Here is a 20,498-nt window from a genome sequence, read left to right as displayed (position 1 = left end):
TCTGTTTGTTGCATTGATCTAGAAATCATTCTCACATCACAGCGATACGTTGGAAGGAATAATTGGAATATAATCATGTGCTATTGGCATGTTGAAACGTGACCAAAGGTTTCTGAAACTATTGCCATTTGATAATGAAAATTATTGAATTTATTGCTGCCGTTGGTCATGCCCCTGCATGCTACTCAGCACGTAAGAACAAAAGCTTCAGCATTCATATTATGTCAGCAAAGACTTGGTGTGATGCCTTGGAGCTTACGTTGGATCAAATCGTAAAGACTTTGGTATATGGATTATGTTAGAAACACAGAGCAGAGTGACTTTAAGACTCGTATTAATCGATTGCGCGTTTTGTAAAGTTAAAAAGACTTAAAGAGTGAAGACTGGGGAGTTAAGCTGTAAGGCAAAAGTTTCTTTGCTTGCTTCTCGGAAATCATACTGAATTTTCTTTTGCAGATCTACTAAATAATGGCGAAAATGGTTTTCAAAGACTTTATTTTATGAAATCTCTCAGATGTTTGATAGTCCTAAGATTGAGGGGGTTCGGATCTCTGATAATTGATTCTTGATTGATTGATATTCGGCTTATTTGTGTGCATCCAACCCAGAAGTTTGACATTCATCTAAAACACAGAAAGGAGAAAGAAAAGAAAGGCAACTTAACAATTGCATACTTATGGCATTTCTTATTCTGCACTATTTTAACTTGCCTAGGATTTTCTTATTTTTTTTGAAAACTAGTCAAGATTTTGTTATGTCTATGGCAGGTCCAAACAAGGAAATAATCTGCAAACAGGGTGAACACCGCACAAAAACAGAAACAATGTGCAAAGAAAATCTGGTTTTCCTTGATGGTATGCTTGTCTTGGTAAACTCTAAGGGTGCAATCAGAGTGCAGATATGAGATTTTTAAAGAGTTTTTGAAGATTGAAGAGATAAAAACATATTGGTAGAGAAGAGAAAAGGGTTTTAAAATAAGGGTGAAAGATGCCTGCAGCTTGGTTTAGTCTCAAGAGACCAGGTAAGAGTAAAGCAGAGTTGTCTGATACCCAGGATTCCAAGGGCAGGAGCAGTAAGGCAAGAAAGCCATGTTTATGTAGTTACGGGTGTTCAATGTCCATATCCAATTTGAGAGATGTCATTCATGGAAGCAAGAGACACACAGACAAAGCACCGATTGGCAGCCCGAGATCTATAGGGAGCAGTGACATTCTCAATCCGATAACCCATCAAGTAGTTTTCACTGACTCAAAGTGTGAACTCAAGATCACTCGGTGTTCAAATAATGGTGCTGGTAATGGGGGTTCCACTTTTGTGGGTACCCTTAGGCCTGGGACACCTGGTCCTGGAGACCGCTTTTTGGAGCCCGCCTACATCTGCAGAAGGTCATTCAGCCTTTCCAGGACGATCCTTGGTGGCCCTCCCATTTTCGGAAGTAGCAATGACATCTGTTCAAAGCCTAGGAGATCTCTAGATGCAGGGTCCCAAGGTTTTGTTTGTCACAAATGTGGTGAAAATTTTAGAAAGTTGGAAGTCATAGAAGCACATCATCTCTCCAGGCATGCTGGTAAAGTTCATTAGCCCATGTATATACATTTAAATGCATTTTTCTTATGTGAATCAGGATGATACATTCACAGTACCTAAAAAGTCAAACCTTTTCTTTGATATGTTTCTGCTTTCTTGATCTGCTAATCTTGACAATCATCTCAAATGTGCAGTAACTGCACTTTCTGAAGGAGACTCCTCCAAGAAAATTGTGGAATTAATTTGCCAAACAAGTTTATTGGGGTCTGAAACTGAATTTGGTCCGATAGAAAGGATATTGAAGGTTCACAACATGCAAAGAAGTCTTGCTCAGTTTGAAGATTATAGAGAAATGGTAAAGATCAAGGCTAACAAACTATCCAAGAAACATCCACGGTGCCTGGCTGATGGAAATGAGCTTTTGAGGTTCTATGGCACTACTGTTGCATGCTCGATTGGCATGAAAAACACATCAAGCCCATGCACATTAAAGAAATGCGGAATATGTCAAATTCTAAGACATGGATTCTCCACCATGGAGAAATCCAATGGTTTCCGGGGTGTTTTTACTTCTTCCATAGGTAAAAGAGCTTTAGAGTGTATTGAGCTTGATGAAGAGAACCGATGTCTAAGAAAGGCTCTGGTAGTGTGCAGGGTAATTGCTGGAAGGGTTCAAAACCCTTTAGAAAATGCGCAAGAAATGGCAAGTCAATCAAGCTTTGATTCACTGGCTGGAAACTTTGATAGCCACTCGAATATTGAGGAACTCTATTCACTAAATCCTAGAGCTCTCTTCCCTTGTTTTGTGGTCATCTGCAAACCCTCAAAGCAAAGTGCTCAAAAATTATAACTTAGGACCACGTTCCTTGTCATTGTGATTGTGAGGTCTAATTTCTTTATCCAACCTTTTCTGTAATTATTTGTTCTTATAGTAAATATATCTTCTCTTTCTGCAAGGTATTTGTTCTCTCAAAACTTCATCTTGAACCGCTATGAGATTGCATCAATCTACATAGAGCTGTAGCTAGTCTAGCTGCTTGAAGTTTCTGACCAGCCTTCTCTTGCACCGCACCCTCTCTCTCTCTCCCCTCATTGTTCTAGTGAAACTGCCCCGAGGATTGAATTCTGTTCTGCAGATAAGTCAAATTTGACCATCAATCAAGCTCCTATCCATTAATTCTGCTTGCTTATATCCTTTTTAGACAAATGTAATTAATAACACAAACCCTAGTACAGAATCTATTAAGTCTAATTTGAATTCAATCCTGGAAGTGCAATGATCCTGCTATGCGTGGTCTAATTCGTCAACAACATTGTCCCCTCTTCTTTCTGTCTGCACTGTCTTGTCACTACTGTGGCTCTTCTTGGGCTCAGATCTAATCCTGATACTGTGTTTTGATAATAAGAGTTGCTTACAGATACGAGTTAGGGTATTTAATTACAGACCTATTCGGGAAGGGGAAGGGAAACTTGTTACAATGTACTTAACAAAGATCATCAGGATATCTCCGGGTGTTCTTTGATCCTCCTATGGGGTTAATCTTATGTTTCCTCGATTAAACAAATGAAAAAATAAATAAATAAAGGATTCCTGGCAACAGTTCTCTGTTGCTTGCCTATAATTGAAATTGCGAATCATAAGAAGTAAAACCACCTAACCACAGGCCCACGTGAGGCATCATTTGGAGCAACTTGAGGTTTGGCCAGCTACCCCTCTTTTGCCTTCCAAAGATTTTAACTTGACATCAGTTGAGCCTTCACTTCCAACATTTCAGCAAACTTCATCTACTGTTTTTCTGCACCACTGCATGTCCTATATGATATCCAAAAAACAACTCCCCCTTTCTAACATACAATAAATTTTGTGCTCGAAATCTGATTATCGCTTATGATCATTACTGGAAGATGCCAAGCTCCAAAACTTCACCTAAATGCTTTTGTGTGCCTCTTCTTAAGTCCATACTTTCTTAGTAAAAGAATGTGGATGCAAAAACCCATTTTGGGAATACTTTTCCACAGTAAAAAAAAAAAAAATATTAGATTATGTCTTGATTCAATCAAAATTCCTCAATGAACCATAGAACAATTTTAGTGACTAAAGCAGTTGATAAATACTCAACCCATTTACTATTATTTAATGGTTTTCTCATAGAACAATTTTTTAAGAAGTACACAAGCAATAAACTCTACATTTACTCTACATTTATCAATCGAATACAAAACTATATTTTGGTAGGGGGTCACTGTTAACTCAGTCATTATCAATAGAAGCGATGAGAGGAAATGAGTTTCTAGCTAAAAAGAAACTCGTGGGTACTGACTGGCTACCCCTTGTAGTAGCAGTTTGGGGAGTCGAGTCACACCACCGATGGTTTGAAAGACTTTTTGAGTCGTTGGTATGCACAAGGGCACGTGCTCACCTTCTCCATCTAAAAATCTACTCAAGCCCTGGGTAAGTGCCCATCGTCTATAAAACAATAATGCAATAAGTTTATTCCACCTATGCATCTTTGTCTGAACGGTTGAAGGGTTCAAAACAAGCCCAAAAAATCGAAACGGAAAAGCAAAAGTAAGGTACCCGGTCAAGAAAAGGAATATAGTCATTGAAGCCATGGCCAGCCAGACCGTAGGCAAAAAGACCGCTTGTGTCGTAGGTGGCACCGGATACGTTGCATCTTTGTTGGTCAAGCTGTTGCTTGAGAAGGGCTACGCTGTTAACACTACTGTCAGGGACCCAGGTTGATCTTCTCTTCTTCTTCATCTTCTTCTGTTTTTCTTGTTCATTTGTTTCTACTGCTTTGCTTTGGTGGGTCATCCCAGTATTTTACTTTCTTCCCCTTCCTTGGTTTTCTTGTTTTTATATATAATATGTTGGTATGGCTGCTGCTGCAATTTAGGAATTACTACGATTTATGCCCCCATTGTAGCATTAGTTCTTTGTTCTTTGTTTTTTCACTTTAAGCTTAAACTATAAATTCCTACCTACTCTGTATCGAGCATGTTGGAAGTTAATAAGCGAGAACAACCGAGGAACATACCGCCTTGTCTTGTCAGTTGGCGTTTTTTAGGGGGTACCCACGATATCCGTTGCCTGAGCAGGAGAGAATACTATCAATTCCTTGGGTTTGAGTTCACCCCTCTCGAAGAGTTTCCTTACCAAATTAATCACATTTTTTGCAGATAAAGTGTAATGAGTAGAATCTTTTTTTCTTTTTTCTTTTTGGGGGTTTATTTTCATTTTCTGGCAACACCCAGAGTAAGTAAACATGAATGGGTGTAATGCTGTGTCTTTTCTGCAGACAACCAGAAAAAGATCCCTCACCTCGTAACACTACAAAAGCTAGGAGACTTGAAAATCTTTCGAGCAGATTTGACTGATGAAGGCAGCTTTGATGTCCCCATAGCTGGTTGTGACCTTGTCTTCCATGTTGCAACACCCGTCAATTTTGCTTCTCAAGATCCTGAGGTATGTAAAACCATTAAACTGCTTTTCCAGTGATGATCAAATTCCTTCTGGTTTTGAGGAATGATGACAAGGTTTACTTTATTGGATTTTGATTATAGAATGACATGATCAAACCAGCAATCCAGGGAGTGCTGAACGTTTTGAAAGCTTGTGCCAAAGCAAAAACAGTCAAACGGGTCGTCTTGACTTCTTCAGCCGCAGCTGTGTCTATCAACACACTCAAGGGGACAGATCTGGTCCTGACTGAGAAAGACTGGACCGACGTTGAGTTCTTATCGTCGGCAAAGCCACCAACTTGGGTAACAATTTTCATGCTAATCCATTCCTCTTTCTCTTATCTTCGGGGGAATTGCAGAAGAGGGCAAGGTAACAAAAATAATTGGTGTGCATAATCTGAAGTAAGCTTTTATCCATGAATGCAGGGGTACCCTGCATCCAAGACATTGGCTGAAAAGGCAGCATGGAAATTTGCTCAAGAAAACAACATCGATCTCATCACGGTCATCCCTTCTCTCATGACCGGTCCTTCTCTCACCCCAGACGTGCCCAGCAGCATTGGCCTTGCCACATCTTTGCTTTCAGGTATTAAGTTAGAACCTCGTGTCCTGGCCTTGTTTCTAGATGTAAAACTGATGCATAAAGAAGTAGCCTGGAGCACCATGAACTGTAACTGATGGGAATTTTAACATTTTTGCAGGCAACGAATTCCTTGTAAATGCTTTGAAAGGTATGCAAATGTTGTCAGGTTCAATCTCTATCACTCATGTGGAGGACGTCTGTCGGGCCCATGTTTTTCTGGCAGAAAAAGAATCTGCATCCGGCCGATATATATGCTGTGCTGTCAATTCCAGTGTTCCTGAGCTTGCTAAGTTCCTCAACCAAAGATACCCTGAGTTCAAAGTCCCTACTGAGTAAGCCAACCTGCATTCAATATCACAATCTAAACTTCTCTTCTTTCTGCTAGAATTGTGGTTAATCTTAGTTTTGTTTGCTTTGTTACAATTGCAGTTTTGGAGATTTCCCCTCTAAAGCCAAGTTGATCATTTCCTCGGATAAGCTTATTAATGAAGGATTCAGCTTTAAGTTTGGGATTGAGGAAATCTACGACCAAACTGTAGAATACATGAACGCTAAGGGGCTGCTCAAGTGAAGAGTCCGCCTAACATTGTCCCTAATGACTGTGATGTTTGGTTGCTTAAGATGTATGCTGTCTTTTGTTATATTATCCTAATAACTTGATGTTCTGCAAATCAAGCAAATACCATATGGCGAATATCATTTGCTTTCCCAAAAGAAAAAGAAAAAAAAAAAGAAATCCAAAGTATCCTATTTAGTATTGGAAGACCAAAAATCAAATCACCAACTGAATCATCGAATGGGTTCTTGTGTACTTATCAAATGACTATCATACTTTCCTTCTGCGTCCAATTCTTCAACGTTCAATTAAAGAAGGATCAACAGTCCCTTGTAGATCCAGTTTGAAAGTTGATCTTCAAAAAAAAAAAAATCCAGTTTGAAAGTAGTTTCCTCTGCTTTAGCAGGTGGTTTTGCCCATGTTGCACCCTTGAGTTTCTTGGCTTGTGGGTCTCGGACAATGTCAGCACGATGTCCCTCATTGAGGGCCTTTTCCTGGAGACAGGATTGTTACAAGTATAAGCAAGGGCAGCCATATGATTCAGTTGTTGAACATCAAATGTTCCTTGAAGTCGAGGATCTGCAATCTCTTCCCACCCTACATCGTTTTCCACATCAATAGCCGCCTATTCATGATCACAGAAACAAGAAAAATGATATTGAATCATTCATATTTTGTGCATGCATAGGCACTCAAAATCAGGTGAGCAAAGAGCAGAAGGGCTTTAGCAGAGAGATCTTACAAGCTCCACATACTCCATGGGACCCTGTTGTGGGTTTTTGCCACTCATTATCTCAAAAATTAGCTCCCCAAAACTATAAACATGACTTCTCTTAGTAAAGATCAACGTAGACATACACTCAGGATCAACATATCCGAAAGTTCCCTTGACATTAGATGAGTGCAAGTTAGCCTTCTGCCTTGAAAGTCCAAAATCAGCCACCTGCAGAGTTTGACAGCTGAATATTTTAAGCCTCGGAGCAAGGGAGAGGTGGGAAAAATGAACCATAGCCACTGAAAACTGAACGCTTACTCTGGGTTTCATCGAGCGGTCCAACAATATATTTGAAGATTTGATGTCGCGGTGCACAACGGGAGGAACAGCCTGTTAGACAATAAACGAGCTGAATACCAAGTATACACCTCTTTTCAAAAAGTTTACCAGTTGCTTCTACTTGTTCAGTGACAGAGTCTGAAACTTACCCCATGATGAAGATACTCCAAACCCCTTGCCACGTCTAGAGCTATCCGAACCCTTAAATCCCAGCTCAAAGGCTCATGCTTTTCATCTGCAATTCAAACATGATAATATGTTTTGCAGCATGGTACAACAGTATGGGTTATCAAATCTGTTTCTTGCGCAATGAAAATGCTCATGGCCATCAAAACCATTGAACTTGCAGGATAATTAATCATCTGATGATCTTTCAAAAAAAAATTATTCATCTGATGAACTATTTGCTAACCTTATAAAATTATATGGAAATGCGACTTCAATCAAGAAACGTTTTCAGATAAAAAGCAACAACAAAAGTCCAATTCCTATTCTATTTGAATTTTAAGATAAAGTTATGCTTGTTTAAGATCAATCTTGCATGGAGTTAATTTGTGTTTCTTACTGTATAAATGGGATGCAAGACTTCCATTGCTCATGTAAACATAGCATATGTTCTCCTTTTTCTGCACTATATCCCACCAAGTTCACCAGATTGCTGTGGTGTAATCTTCCAAGCAACAGAATCTGGGAACAAAAGCAACAAAAATATCGACGTGTGCAAAGTCACTTTGCTTTCAATTTTTACCTTCTCTTTTTCCCCTTTGAGGGATAGAGAAAGGATGTTGAAGATGAAATAGAAACCCGAAACAGAACAAAGCAGCACATTTTGCCGCTGGCAGCATAAGATCTCAAGTTTATAAAGCATTTGGGTTTACTCCATTGCAACACGTTTGGTTTTAGTCACTTCGCTTTCAATTTGTTTTCATGGGTTGCCTGTTTGGTTTCACAAGTACTGTTTTGCATGGAGAAGTTTCAAAGGAATTGAACCAGGCTGCCTGCTAGAAGATGGATTCATAAACGCTATCAGGGCTTTTGAAATAGGGAATGATTCCTAATTGATATGCTCAGGCCAAGGGACGTCAGCCACGAGTCTTTTCTTACCTAAATTGATAGTCAGGGCCGTATGCTTGGGTTATAGTTTCCTTTGTGTATGATACTGGGTCTTTGGTATTTTTTTTTTTTTTTATCTTTGTGTGGTTTTGATGTATGTTTTGACGTCAGGTTTTGAATTAGTTGGCAATTTGATGAATGGGTAAGTACATGTGGATTAAGATTTGTTGATTATTTGATGAATGGAATAGATATCTGTTTCCTCAAGGGTTTCATTTCCTCTTGATAATGCTTCCGTGTTCAGACAGTTAAATCTTTTTGTAAGTGTGCTATTCTTTTTTTGTTCATAGCTTGACTTTTTATACTATTAGAAATATTTTATCTATAAGATTCGAAACTTGTTATGACATGTAAGCTTTTGAAATTAATACAATTTTTATTTTTATCTTTTTAAATACCAAACCTTCTGTACTCTATTCTGGTGCCAGAGGCCAATGCTCCGAACTATATGGGCTTGGAATTGTCAGTTGAGGCTTTAAATTGGGTACTAATGTTATAAAACAACTGATTTTTGGAGTAACTCAAAGATTCCTGAGTTGAAATGACTTTAGAGGGGATCAATATCTTTTCCAGTTGAATTGGTGTCTGTTTTGCAATAGTTGCTTTGATTAGACCAGTAGTTGCTTTATAGAAACAAAATGGTCTTCGACAGGATAACCTGAGACGCTTGTAAGGTGCTGGATATTATCAAAATCAGTGTTACTTAGTCGGTTAAGTCCAAATGGCCTCACGATAATTTGGATACTATTGATATTGTGAGATTCCTGCACCTTGCTGCTGTTTCAATTAAAAAGAAAAAAAGAAAAGGTTAAGCTCCAGGTGCAATGGAAGGAACCTCCAGACGGGTGGTTAAAATTTAACACGGATGGGGCTACCAGGGGCTGTCCAGGTCCTCTTGGCATTGGGGGTGTGCTTGGGAATGAAAAGGGTACTGCAAAAATCCTTTTCTCGAAATCAAGGAGTTGGGGTGATGCGAATTTTGGGGAAATGCTAGCTATTCGTGAGGTTTTAACCCTCTTTATGGTGGCTGACTGGTGTCATCCTTATGGTTTTATCATCGAGACTGATTCTATAAATGCTGTCACTTGGTTTCAAAACCACTTTCCTCTCCCTGGCGCCTTAGAAATCTGGTGTTTAAAATCAAGGCTCTGCTGGGTAAGATTCCCAGATGGCAGATCATCCATACCCCAAGATCCGGAAACGATTTGGCGGACAGCCTTGCCAAATTGGGGGTGGAGAGAGTCACGGATCTGCTGCAAGTTTTGCCTTAATTGTCATGTTTGTTTGTCTGTTTTTCTTGATTTCTCTCTGGGTTGGCTGTCTTTTCTATGGCTTCAGAATCTTGATCTGTGTGTCCAGGGGGTGTTTGTGTGGTTGTGGAAGTTTCCTTGCTGCCGGTGGTCGTGTGGCCCCTAGAGGGAACAAGAGGTTGTTGGTCTATATAAATTTGGGAGCAAATTTGGATGTTCTGGAGTCTTGTTTTAGCAAGAGAAGGAAACAGGCATATGCTGGTTGTGTTTCCTTGTCTTACTAACTTCTTGTATGGTTTAATTTTGTGTTGGTGAAACGGGTGTAGGCTTAGAGGGTTAACTGTAAATGTAAAGGTGAGTTTTTTGTTTGAAGGGCTGGGTTGGTTACTGGTGTTCTTGTCTTACCAGTTGTGATCAGAGGGTTAAGACTGTGTCCTGTCCAGTCTTTGACTCCCCCTTTGTTTGTACATGGATGAACTCTAACTTAAAAAAAAAAACTATTGTTGTAAAGTTATTTTCTGTATTAGTAGGCCATCCCCTGGTGTTGAGTCTGTTGGTTCTCTCCATGACCATAATTGCTGTTATCGTTCATGGAAAACCATTTTTTAGTTTGGCAGACATGATTAAGGTGTAGTTTGGCATTATGAATTAATGTGAAATCAATAAATCAAGATGGATATAGAACTAAAATGTGGATGGGGATTCGGGCTTTGATGGGGTTCTATGGCTCTATGTACCTTCCACTGCTACTATTTCTTGATTTCTTTCTTGTTCTTTTATGGAAGACAATAGGCCAAAGGGGGCAATTGTTTTTCTTCATTTAAGAAAACTAATAAGGGTATTTTATCTTTTTGAATTGAAATTATTGTCAAAACGTTTTGAGAGTGTCAAAAGCAACTTTTGAACTCAAAAGCTACTTTCAACCTCAATGGCAAACGGGACCTAAAGATAGTGGCAACTGGCTGTCACACACTTGTCAGTGTGTATGATTTATCATCAATGGAGCCATAGGACTTGAAAGTTGAAAACCAACCATTCATATATGAACTTGACGTACAAAAACTTGCAATCTATAATTCATTATTACCTCTGATAGAAACTCCATTGCCCCTTGCCTGGAATCATTAGCAAGCACTTTGACAGCAGCTGTCTGACCAGTTTTCATTTGAGCTTTGAAGACAGGACCAAATGCCCCATGGCCTATATTTGTTGTGAAATCATAGGTCGCTCTCTCTAGCTCTCTGTAAAACAGTTCATGCTATCAATTTCACTGATTTCCTTAACATAAAATGTTATGCCATCTGCTTTTACATACATTGTTCAAGGAAGACCTGATTTACAGTTAATCTAAGTGCAGAAATCAGGAATGGGGAAAAATCACTGGATTGCTATCAACTTACCTGTAAGATTACTTTGGTATGCCACATGCGGATGCCACGCTCTTCCTCTTGAGCCCTTCCAACCACTGGGGCATGTTACTCCATTCTGATGTTCTAGGGGATTCTTGACCGCGGTGAGAATCTGACAACATCGTGCTGGAATCTGCCCCATGAGCACGGATGGGGATTGTTTCTGCTCTCGGAGAGACTTTATCCTCATCATGACAAAGATCAGAACGCTTCCTTCGATACCTAATGCAGCAAATAACAGACATGGCCAAAACCACACCAATAACTACTCCAACGCTGATACCAATAGCGAGTCCCCTTTGGAAATTTCTCATTTCTTTCAACCGGACAGCCTTGGTTTCCTATGCTAGCATTGAGTACCTAGCAGGCCTGCAAAAATATAATTTCGTGAGTTGATCCCTCCACCCATATATACAATATCTATGACAATTGAATAGCTTTGTATAACAGTTGATATGTTGTACCAAAAGGTTCAATCTCAACTCTCAAGAAACAATTAGCTTGAATATTTTACCCAGATAGGAAATTTGCTTGCACAAACCTGGTTTCTTCAGCCAATTAGTTTTATCTTGGGGGCGAAATTATTCGATTAAAGGCTGTGGGAGTTGAACTTTCAGGCATGGGGAACAGAATAGTTTAAGATTTCACTTGAAATCCACCTTTTCTTTTTTCTTTTCTCTAGATTCGTTTTTCAACAAAGTCTGACTATCCTGGCAAAAGAATGCATCAAAATCTGATTTATGTGATTTGAAGAACAAATCAAACGCCAAGAAAATGAATCCTTCGAATATAATTGAACCAACAAAAACAAGAAAAATTAACAAGACATGAAATCTTTGTTAATTAAGTAAACACCACTAGGCATTGGCCACAAGAAAAAACCACCATGTAATTAAGAATGATACTAGTGATCAAGCAAAGGGTCCAAGCAAGCATGTCCTATTCTAAAAGTCTTGCTTTCGTGTAGTTTGTCACTATAGCAAACGATCGATGGAGAACATGCAACACATGCTCAGATCCATTTTTCGTAGAATTTTAGAATACGTGGAAGATGCTTTCACAGATATTTAGCAATGGCTGCTGTACCAGAAGCCAAGGAAAACAATACTGTTAAACAAAAAAAAAAAAAAACTTCCTCATCAAGCATGAATTTAAACTTGCATGTGAAACACAGCACGAGGAGAGTGGTCTTCCTTTGTCAATAGATTTCATAACCATGCCTAAAAAACAAGACTTGATAAGACCTGTCTGCAGAGAAGAGTCAGCATCCGTATTGGCACTGGTCCAAAATCAGTTCCGTGTAGAATTCAAAGCTCTTGATGACAACTTATAAAGAAATAGACAAAAAAAAAAGAAGAAATATTGATCAAGGAAAGTAAAAATGAAATTGAAATTTATTCGTTTCCTTATTGGGATGGTTGGTGAGGTGAGAATATGGAATGGACAAAATCTTTTTGCTTTGGTAAGTTGTTGAAGGAGGAAAGTAAATCAACAAATTCTTTTACTTTATTGTTCCCACTATTATTTACATCAAGAAATCAATAATTGTAAATATATATTTTATTTATTTTATATTGGAAACTCTTTAACCTTTTGAAAGGGTGCATCATTGTGCTAAGAATTATACCAAGCTGACATGCCTTGCCTTTCTGGGGTCATGACGGAGAGCATCCACTCACCCTTTTCAACATTCAAGTGACATAACCATTGCACATGGACTATTCAATTGGATAATTGCGTGTCGCAGCATAAATGCATGTGCATGGGGTAGATGATTTTTTAAATGATATTTTTGAAAATAAGATATTTTTAAAATTATTTTTTTTATAATTTTAATTATTTTTAATCAAGTTGAACAAAAATATTCTTAACAAAATCACTCATCACGATGTTACACATCATCTACAAAAATACGTTACACGTCATGATTGGGTTGTTACACGTCATGTTAAAAAAATACCATTGTTAGATGTCATGTATAAAAATATGTTACATATTATGATTAAATTGTTATATGTCATATACAAAATTATGTCACACACCATAGTTAGGTTATTATATGCCTTGTTAAAAAAAATATTATTATTGCATGCCATGTATAAAAATATATTACACGTCATGGTTAAAAAAAATTATTACACGTTATGTTGAAAAAAAAATATTATTGCTACATACTATATTAAAAAAATATTGTTGTTAGACACTATATTTAAAAATATTTTGTTACACTTTAATACTTGAAATGTTATTATTACTTACGAATCAAAACTTTAAATCCTCTCAACTCTCTTCATTTAATTTTTTTTTTTTTTATAATTTGGCATTCATTAAAGTGTTTTTAACATGTTTTCATACACCAAAACACAAATTTTCTTATTTAAAGCACCTTTTTCAACTAAAAATAGAAAAAAAAATTTATTTGAAAACCTAAATTTATAAATTTCAAATTCTTGACTATAATGGTGTCTTCGTCCCGAATTGATCTAATTAAAAAATCTTTCAAACATTTGTAATTATTTCTACCGTTTTAGTTTATCTAAAATACCTAAAAATCAAATTCTTCAAATAGCCACCCATCTAAACACATCCAAACCATCGCTTAGTGCCTTAAAAGCTCAAAAAAGAGAAATCTAAAAGCACGGGAGAAAGAAATCGAGAGCATAGCAGACGACTGCCAAAGAGACAAATTAATAAAATTAGAGAGAGTGGGATGGTGAGAGAGAGAAATCGAAAGTATAAATGAAAAAAAATTATGATAAATGATTTAATTTATTTGAAATAATTTTAAGGATATTTTAATCAAGTCATAGTTAAATATGGTTAAAAACAATTAAATTTAGTTTGATGGTTATTTTTAAAATTCTTTTATCAAAGAAGATTATTCTTCATAATTTTCTTAATTTTTAATATTAGAAATTATTAGGAGGTGTCAATCTAATTAGTTTGAGTTGAAAAATAAGACTTTATTATTGATAAAGTAAAGAAAATATTCTTTAATAATATTTTATGTATAAATCATTTGACATCATTGTTTAAATATTTTATATATAATAAAAGGTTAACCTTATTTGAAAGGTGCGTATACTTTTATTAAGTCATTTTCATGTTAGGTTGGGAGATGAATTCTTCGGTACGTTTCCATGTTTTGCCACACACATGTATGGTGGTAAACCGAGCATTTATACTCTATTTGTACCCTTGACTGTCTTTGTGCATATTGTTAATGAATACCGCTTTTTTGAGCAAAAAAGGTTTAATTTAACGGGGATTTGATTAGTAAAATGCGTTGGATAATTGCACGTCGCAGTAGAAATGCATGAATAAGGTGACAATTGCCTGCCATTGTAGCATCAAAATTTGAAGCCGTTCAAGTTGGACATATGTTGCCTCTTTTGGAGCAAACAGACCAATTTACTGCAAGTGATGTGCATTTGAGTTAGGACTTGAAGGTTCACTCGATGTGTTTATGTATCTTCACTCTTTACACACAGAAAACGAGTGGACAAAAGTTCAAGGTTCCCCAAGCCACATGGTCATCCTTTCCAACAATGGAGTGACATCCCCATTGCTGATGGACTATTCAATTGGATAATTGCATGTCGTAGCAGAAATGCATGTACATGGGGTAGATGATTTTTTAATATTAGCAGTTATTTCGAAGTGTCAATTTAATTAGTTTGAGTCGAAAAGTTGAACACGTCAACTATCAATTTGGCATGTTCAATGTCGATTTTAATTACGTGTTGTACTTTGACTTATTCATTTTATGATTGATGGAGTAAAACAAAGTTGATCAAATAATGGTTATAAATCATTCAGTGTTAGTCACTGTTTGGTTGTACAATAAAAGATCGACCTTGTGTCAAACATGCTTATGCCTCTGTTAAGTCATTTTCATATTAGGTTGGGAAAGGAGTTCTTTGCTACGTTTCCATGTTTTGCTGCACTCATGTATGCTGGTAAACCGAGTGTTTATACTTTACTCGTACCCCTTACTGCCTTTGTGTAGATTATTAATGAATACCGCTTTTATGACCGAAATGCATTAATATGGGGTAGAGGATTTCTAATATAAGCAATTTTTTTTTTTGAAAAGCTGGGTTTTATTCAATTCATGCTAAACTGTCAACCAAACGAAGGGACGAACAACCTCCTCCCCCAAAAAAATAACACCCTGCAGATAACATCAAAAAACAATCTGCAAGTTCTAGCGACCTCAGGATGTCCCCAAAAACAACACATTACACTCCCCAACTAGCAGTAAGGTTAGCACAACCTTAGCCACACACCCACAGAGGAAACTAGGAACAAAAATATAAGCAGGACCCCTATACATCAACACAATCATTCACAGAAGAATCCAAAAAACCAGAAAGACAATCGAAAGGTTGAAAAACTTCCCTGTACATATCCAGGATCCTTTCAGAGTCTTTCACATTGCTCGAAATACCCCTCCATCACCAACAGCTTAATACAAGTGACCCACCTCCCATGTTCCTCCCTATTCCATAAAAGTTCTCAAAACAGAAGACTGAAGTTGAACTCCCTTCTTTGCTAAGGCATTGCTCTCTGGTTAGCCTCTCTTCTTAGGTGTTGGATCTCCCGCCCCTCAACTTCTCTTTTCAATCTTTCTGTTTGCAAAATCAGCTTTCTCATTCTAATATAAGCAATTATTAGGAGGTGTCAATCTAATTAATTTGGGCCGAAAAGTCAACATTATCTTAAACAAGCTTATGCCCGCATTAAGTCATTTTTATATTAGGTTGGTGTAGCAAAAAAGGTATTGTTGATCTTCATATAGGAATGTGGCCTTACAGAAAAAAAAAAAGATTTTAAAATTAAATTAAGAGAGGGCTATACTTCGTATAGACATTTGGAGAGGGCTGAAAATAAGGAGTTCACAATAATAAGTGACGGGTTACGTTGGCGGAGCTAAAGGGATGACATTTGGTGGTGCTGTCGTTTATCAATTTTTAATTTTTTTATTAGTATATGTATAATTTTTTTTATATTAAAAAAAAATTCAAATTTTATTTTTTTAGAAGAGATTATGTACAAATTAATTAATCAAATATTCGAATATTAATATATACATAAAACTTAACATGTATAATTTTATTATTTTTATAATTACCTTTAATTATCTTTTATATAAAATTTTGCATTCACCAAAGCAATCTCGTAAAATGCATTCATCTCTGATGTCATACTACCGTCGTCGCTAATTGGGCAATGATCGTTGACGATAAACCATGGCGTCGACGTTATGGGATTACTTCTTCTAAGGTTAAACCAGTTAAGGTGACAATTGCCTGCCATTAGAGTATCCAAATTTGAAGCCGTTCAAGTCAGATGTGGGCCCTTTCCGAGGAAACAGACCAATGAATTTCCTTTTTGCTGCACGTGATTTGCATTTGAGTTAGGACTCTTCAATGTTCAATGGATGCATTCAGGTATCTTCACGCTTTACGCACAGATGAAAACGAAAGGTCAAGGCTCTTCAAGCCACAAGGTCATCCTTTCGTGGTTTAACTAGGATGTTTTTTTCTAGATATTTTCGGGATGTAACGGGCTACAAGTCGAGAGGGGAGTGACTATACGTCGCTGGATGTACCTGTCGTTGAATGCTGACGACTAATGTGTGGTTCTGGAATGAATCAGGATTCAGAAGCTGGCCTTTTAATACCCTGTCAACAGACCACCCAAATGATGTGATAGTTTCTCATGCGACTATCTTTCGTTTGAGACTTACTGCCAACAAAAAATCAAGGTGAGGAAAGAATACCCTTGATGTATATACAAGGACTAATTTTGTCTAGGGGTCATGTAATATGCTGAATTAATTACTATTTTCTTTGTTCTTCTCTGCTGTATCAGATAAAAAGAAAAAGAAAGTGTAATGCTTTATCAGAGATTACAGGGTCCCGATTGATTTGGAATATGGAAGTATGCATAGGACTAGTAAAATTGATGAAAGTTTATTTAGTTAACTGCACCCACCAGGGTAATTTCCAACCATGAACACTAGAGCTCAACAATTTCTAAATTCGAGAAAGTTCTACTACTGCTATTGACAACTTATTACTGTGGGTCCTGTAGGGGAAGGATCACTCATTTCAAATCATCATGAACTTTTACAGCACAAGGAAATTGCGGGTACTTGGATAGGTTCATTATGTGCATATATGTTCATTGTAGATGTGGAGCCGGTATTTGGTTTCCATACGCTTTCTCCTTCTACTGACCAGTGATCTGTCGAGACTCAATATGTGGCTTAGAATGTTCAGATTCCAAATTCTTTGACTCCCTAAGTGGCGTTAAGAAGTAAAGGTTAATGTAGAAATGAGAAAGAGTTCGCGTTGCCATTGATGCTTGGTGCCTTGGCTGCCTATAAATAGGGCATAAACTTTGGCCAAGTAGGTCATCACTTGCTATTCCATTCTGCAAGCTCATTTTATCAACCCAAAAACCCTCAGTATTTATCCAAACTCACAAAGTGATCGCCATGGATGACAGTGTTAACCAATTGCTGGCAGAGCATCAAGTTGTAAATTATCAATTGAAGTCTGAAGCCTTTGATGTGATAAAACAAAGGCGATCCGCAAATTATAAGCCAAACATTTGGAAATATGATTTCTTACAGTCCCTTCGTAGCAAATATGATGTGAGATTTCAATTCTAGTCTATATCTCTCTCTCTCTTCATTATAAACCATTTCGTCTCTTTTTTGTAGCAGCTGCATGTCTATGTCACCTTACCCCATCTTCTAAATCATTAAGGAATTACAAGGAACTGTCAAAGCCAACGTATTTTACATGAATGAATTCATAAAAGGACATGTATGGCCACATTGGACGATATTGGTCTTTGTGAAATCAGAAATATGTATTGTCTTTCTTAAAGAACTAAATAAACAAAGCCACGCTATGACTAACTGAAAATTTGAAACCTTTTGCAGGGTGATGAATACAAGAGAAGGGCTGAGAAGTTGAGAGAGAAGGGGAAGGACTTGTTTGTCGAAGCAGTGGAAGAATTAGCCAAACTGGAGCTGATTGATATGATCAGAAAACTAGGCCTGGCCGACCTCTTTGCGGAGGAAATGCAAAAAACTTTACAAGCAGTAGCATCTTCCAAGAAGAGGAAAAATAGTGAAGAAGAAGAAGACCTCTACATAACAGCGTTACGCTTCAGAATCCTGAGGCTGCATGACTACGAGGTTTCACAAGGCATGAATCTAATACCTCTTGTGTATTATTTTCATGCTTTGAAATCCTATTTTCTATGATCTAACTCTCTCAAATGTGTGGTTAATTACGTGTTCAGATGTGTTCAATTCCTTCTTGGATGACAAGGGTAAATTCTCAAAAAGCAAATCCACAGAGATCAAAGGACTGCTCGAACTTTTTGAGGCCTCATATCTAGCTTTCGAAGGAGAAAGCATCTTGGATGACGCTAAAACTTTCGCAACAGAAACTCTCAGGAATATTTATTCTACTTTGGATGGCAACTTAGCCAAGGAAGTGGCCCATGCTTTGGAGCTTTCGACGCACTGGAGGGTACAGTGGTTTGATGTCAAATGGCGCATCACCATGTACGAGAACAATAAAAACACAGACGAAACTTTACTTGAATTGGCAAAACTCAATTTTAATACAGTCCAAGCCACGCTTCAGAAAGATCTCAGCGATATTTCCAGGTGACAAACCATGAAATAAACACCCCTACAAACTATATATGTCAAGTTTACGGTGAAATTAACAAATCAAACGTGCTTGATCTTTCAGGTGGTGGAAGAATCTGGCGCTAATGGAACATTTAGACTTCACAAGGGATCGACTAGCTGAAAGCTTCCTGTGTGCAGTTGGACTTGCTTATGAGCCTCGATATAGTTGTTTCAGAAAACGCCTCACTAAGATCACAACTATGATACTGATAATAGATGATGTTTACGACGTTTATGGTTCCCTGGAAGAGCTGGAGCAATTCACCAAAGCCGTTGATAGGTATAGTACATGCATTATACGTGACTAAGTGCATGCAGGTAGGCGTGTAGGCCATGTTAGTAAAAAACATTGATCCTCTAATACGATCTTGAATTCAGTTGGGACACAAGCAAAATTCAGCAACTACCGGAGTCCATGAAGATATGCTTCCAAGCTCTCTATGATATTACCAATGAAATTGCTTATGACATCCAAGAGCACAATCATCCGGATGTCCAAGCATTGCTTCATCTGAGGAAAGCGGTACTAAAAAATGCATTGATTTTCATCCACTATTTTCTGCTTTATCCTTTTTTTTTAATTAGATCCACCTGGCAGCAAATATGTGGTGAAGCGCTAAAAAGTATGTTTCATTTTCAGTGGGCGGGATTCTGTAAAGCTCTATTTGTGGAATCAAAGTGGTACAACGAAGGTTATTTCCCTTCCCTTCAAGAGTACCTGAGCAATGCATTGATTTCATCAGGAGGCACTGTGATTTCTGTCCACTCAATGCTTTCTGTGGAGCATAACATAGCAGACGACATGGTCAATTTGTTGGGCAAAAATCATGATCTTGTTCACAATGTATCCATCATAATTCGACTTTGCAACGACTTGGGGACTTCAGCGGTAATTGCCTATTCCTTCACGAAAAGAAAAACAGGAAAAAACCTGTCGGGATATAATTCATATTATTCAATGAATGACTTAATTTCCAACAGGCAGAGAAAGAGAGAGGCGATGCTCCATCATCAATCCTGTGCTACATGCGAGAAGTGGATGTTTCGGAGGAAGAAGGTCAGGAGCATATCAAGGACACGATAACCGGCGCATGGAAGAAAATCAACAGCCAATGCTTGAGCTCTCCATCACCTTTGCAGCAATCCTTTGTCAAAGTTACCGCCAATGTTGCGCGCATGGTGCATTGCCTCTACCAATTTGGAGACGGATTTGGCATCCAGGACCGCGAGACCCGAAGGCACATCCTTTCTCTCCTGATCGAGCCTTTCAAGCTTGATTAGCTTGGAGGTTTGATCAGACGTCAAAATCATGCAAATTGAAAAATATCGTACCAAGTAATGAAGAAAGCAGCCTGCAAGGACAAAATAAACTTGATGAGCCATGTGCTCCACTAGTCAAAATTAAGATTCCTCATACTATTTCACACCTTATTTTGGGTGAGGAATATTGTCCCCATCTCTAGCCAAGGCACCACCACAAGGGTTACTATCTATGTATAGGAATAGGACAATAGTTGTTGGTGTTGTTTAGAACATGCAATACTAGGTTTTTTCTTCTGTCCGTTGCAGTCACATTCCTATATAAGAAAGTCTATTAGATTAAATAATATCATCTAATCTTATATATAAAATATTTTTATTTTTGTGTAAATAAGATACCAAGTTGGCTCTTTGCTTGACATTTGATCGTACCCATACTGAATCTTATACTATTTAAACAGTGAAATCATGTACAAATTAATAAGTTTTTATTTTTTTTCTTAGAGTTGATGGCTTTTAATTTTTGTTTATATTTATATAAAAAAAATCCATAAGTAGGAT

At 37.6% G+C, this 20,498-nt stretch overlaps 3 protein-coding genes and 1 pseudogene across 4 annotated transcripts; 3 read left to right on the top strand and 1 right to left on the bottom strand.

Moving 5' to 3' along the window:
- Position 1: 1 nt before the first annotated feature.
- LOC18597034 (uncharacterized) lies at positions 2–2,483 on the top strand. The gene is made up of 2 exons (XM_007025846.3): positions 2–1,567; positions 1,722–2,483. The coding sequence occupies exons 1-2, from the start codon at positions 988–990 to the stop codon at positions 2,375–2,377; spliced, it is 1,236 nt and encodes a 411-aa protein (XP_007025908.3). The 5' UTR covers positions 2–987; the 3' UTR covers positions 2,378–2,483.
- A 1,370-nt stretch (positions 2,484–3,853) lies between these two features.
- BAN (NAD(P)-binding Rossmann-fold superfamily protein) lies at positions 3,854–6,243 on the top strand. Its single transcript, XM_007025845.3, has 6 exons — positions 3,854–4,265; positions 4,827–4,993; positions 5,092–5,292; positions 5,416–5,575; positions 5,691–5,904; positions 6,002–6,243. The coding sequence occupies exons 1-6, from the start codon at positions 4,139–4,141 to the stop codon at positions 6,141–6,143; spliced, it is 1,011 nt and encodes a 336-aa protein (XP_007025907.3). The 5' UTR covers positions 3,854–4,138; the 3' UTR covers positions 6,144–6,243.
- A 569-nt stretch (positions 6,244–6,812) lies between these two features.
- Positions 6,813–12,110, bottom strand: LOC18597032 (calcium/calmodulin-regulated receptor-like kinase 1; annotated as a pseudogene). The gene is made up of 7 exons (XR_016027020.1): positions 11,496–12,110; positions 10,946–11,323; positions 10,633–10,786; positions 7,748–7,869; positions 7,332–7,417; positions 7,162–7,233; positions 6,813–7,071 (listed from the first exon to the last, which is right to left on the bottom strand). The product of XR_016027020.1 is annotated as a calcium/calmodulin-regulated receptor-like kinase 1 (transcript).
- Positions 12,111–17,371: 5,261 nt separating this feature from the next.
- LOC18597031 (alpha-farnesene synthase-like) lies at positions 17,372–20,249 on the top strand. The gene is made up of 7 exons (XM_018122585.2): positions 17,372–17,618; positions 17,913–18,180; positions 18,278–18,650; positions 18,739–18,957; positions 19,056–19,200; positions 19,318–19,566; positions 19,659–20,249. The coding sequence occupies exons 1-7, from the start codon at positions 17,460–17,462 to the stop codon at positions 19,956–19,958; spliced, it is 1,713 nt and encodes a 570-aa protein (XP_017978074.2). The 5' UTR covers positions 17,372–17,459; the 3' UTR covers positions 19,959–20,249.
- The last annotated feature ends 249 nt before the right edge of the window (positions 20,250–20,498 follow it).

This window comes from Theobroma cacao, chromosome 6 (genome assembly GCF_053813885.1).
Source record: "Theobroma cacao isolate CCN51 chromosome 6, ASM5381388v1, whole genome shotgun sequence".
Classification (NCBI taxonomy): domain Eukaryota; kingdom Viridiplantae; phylum Streptophyta; class Magnoliopsida; order Malvales; family Malvaceae; genus Theobroma; species Theobroma cacao.
This window is presented reverse-complemented; position numbering and strand designations above follow the sequence as displayed.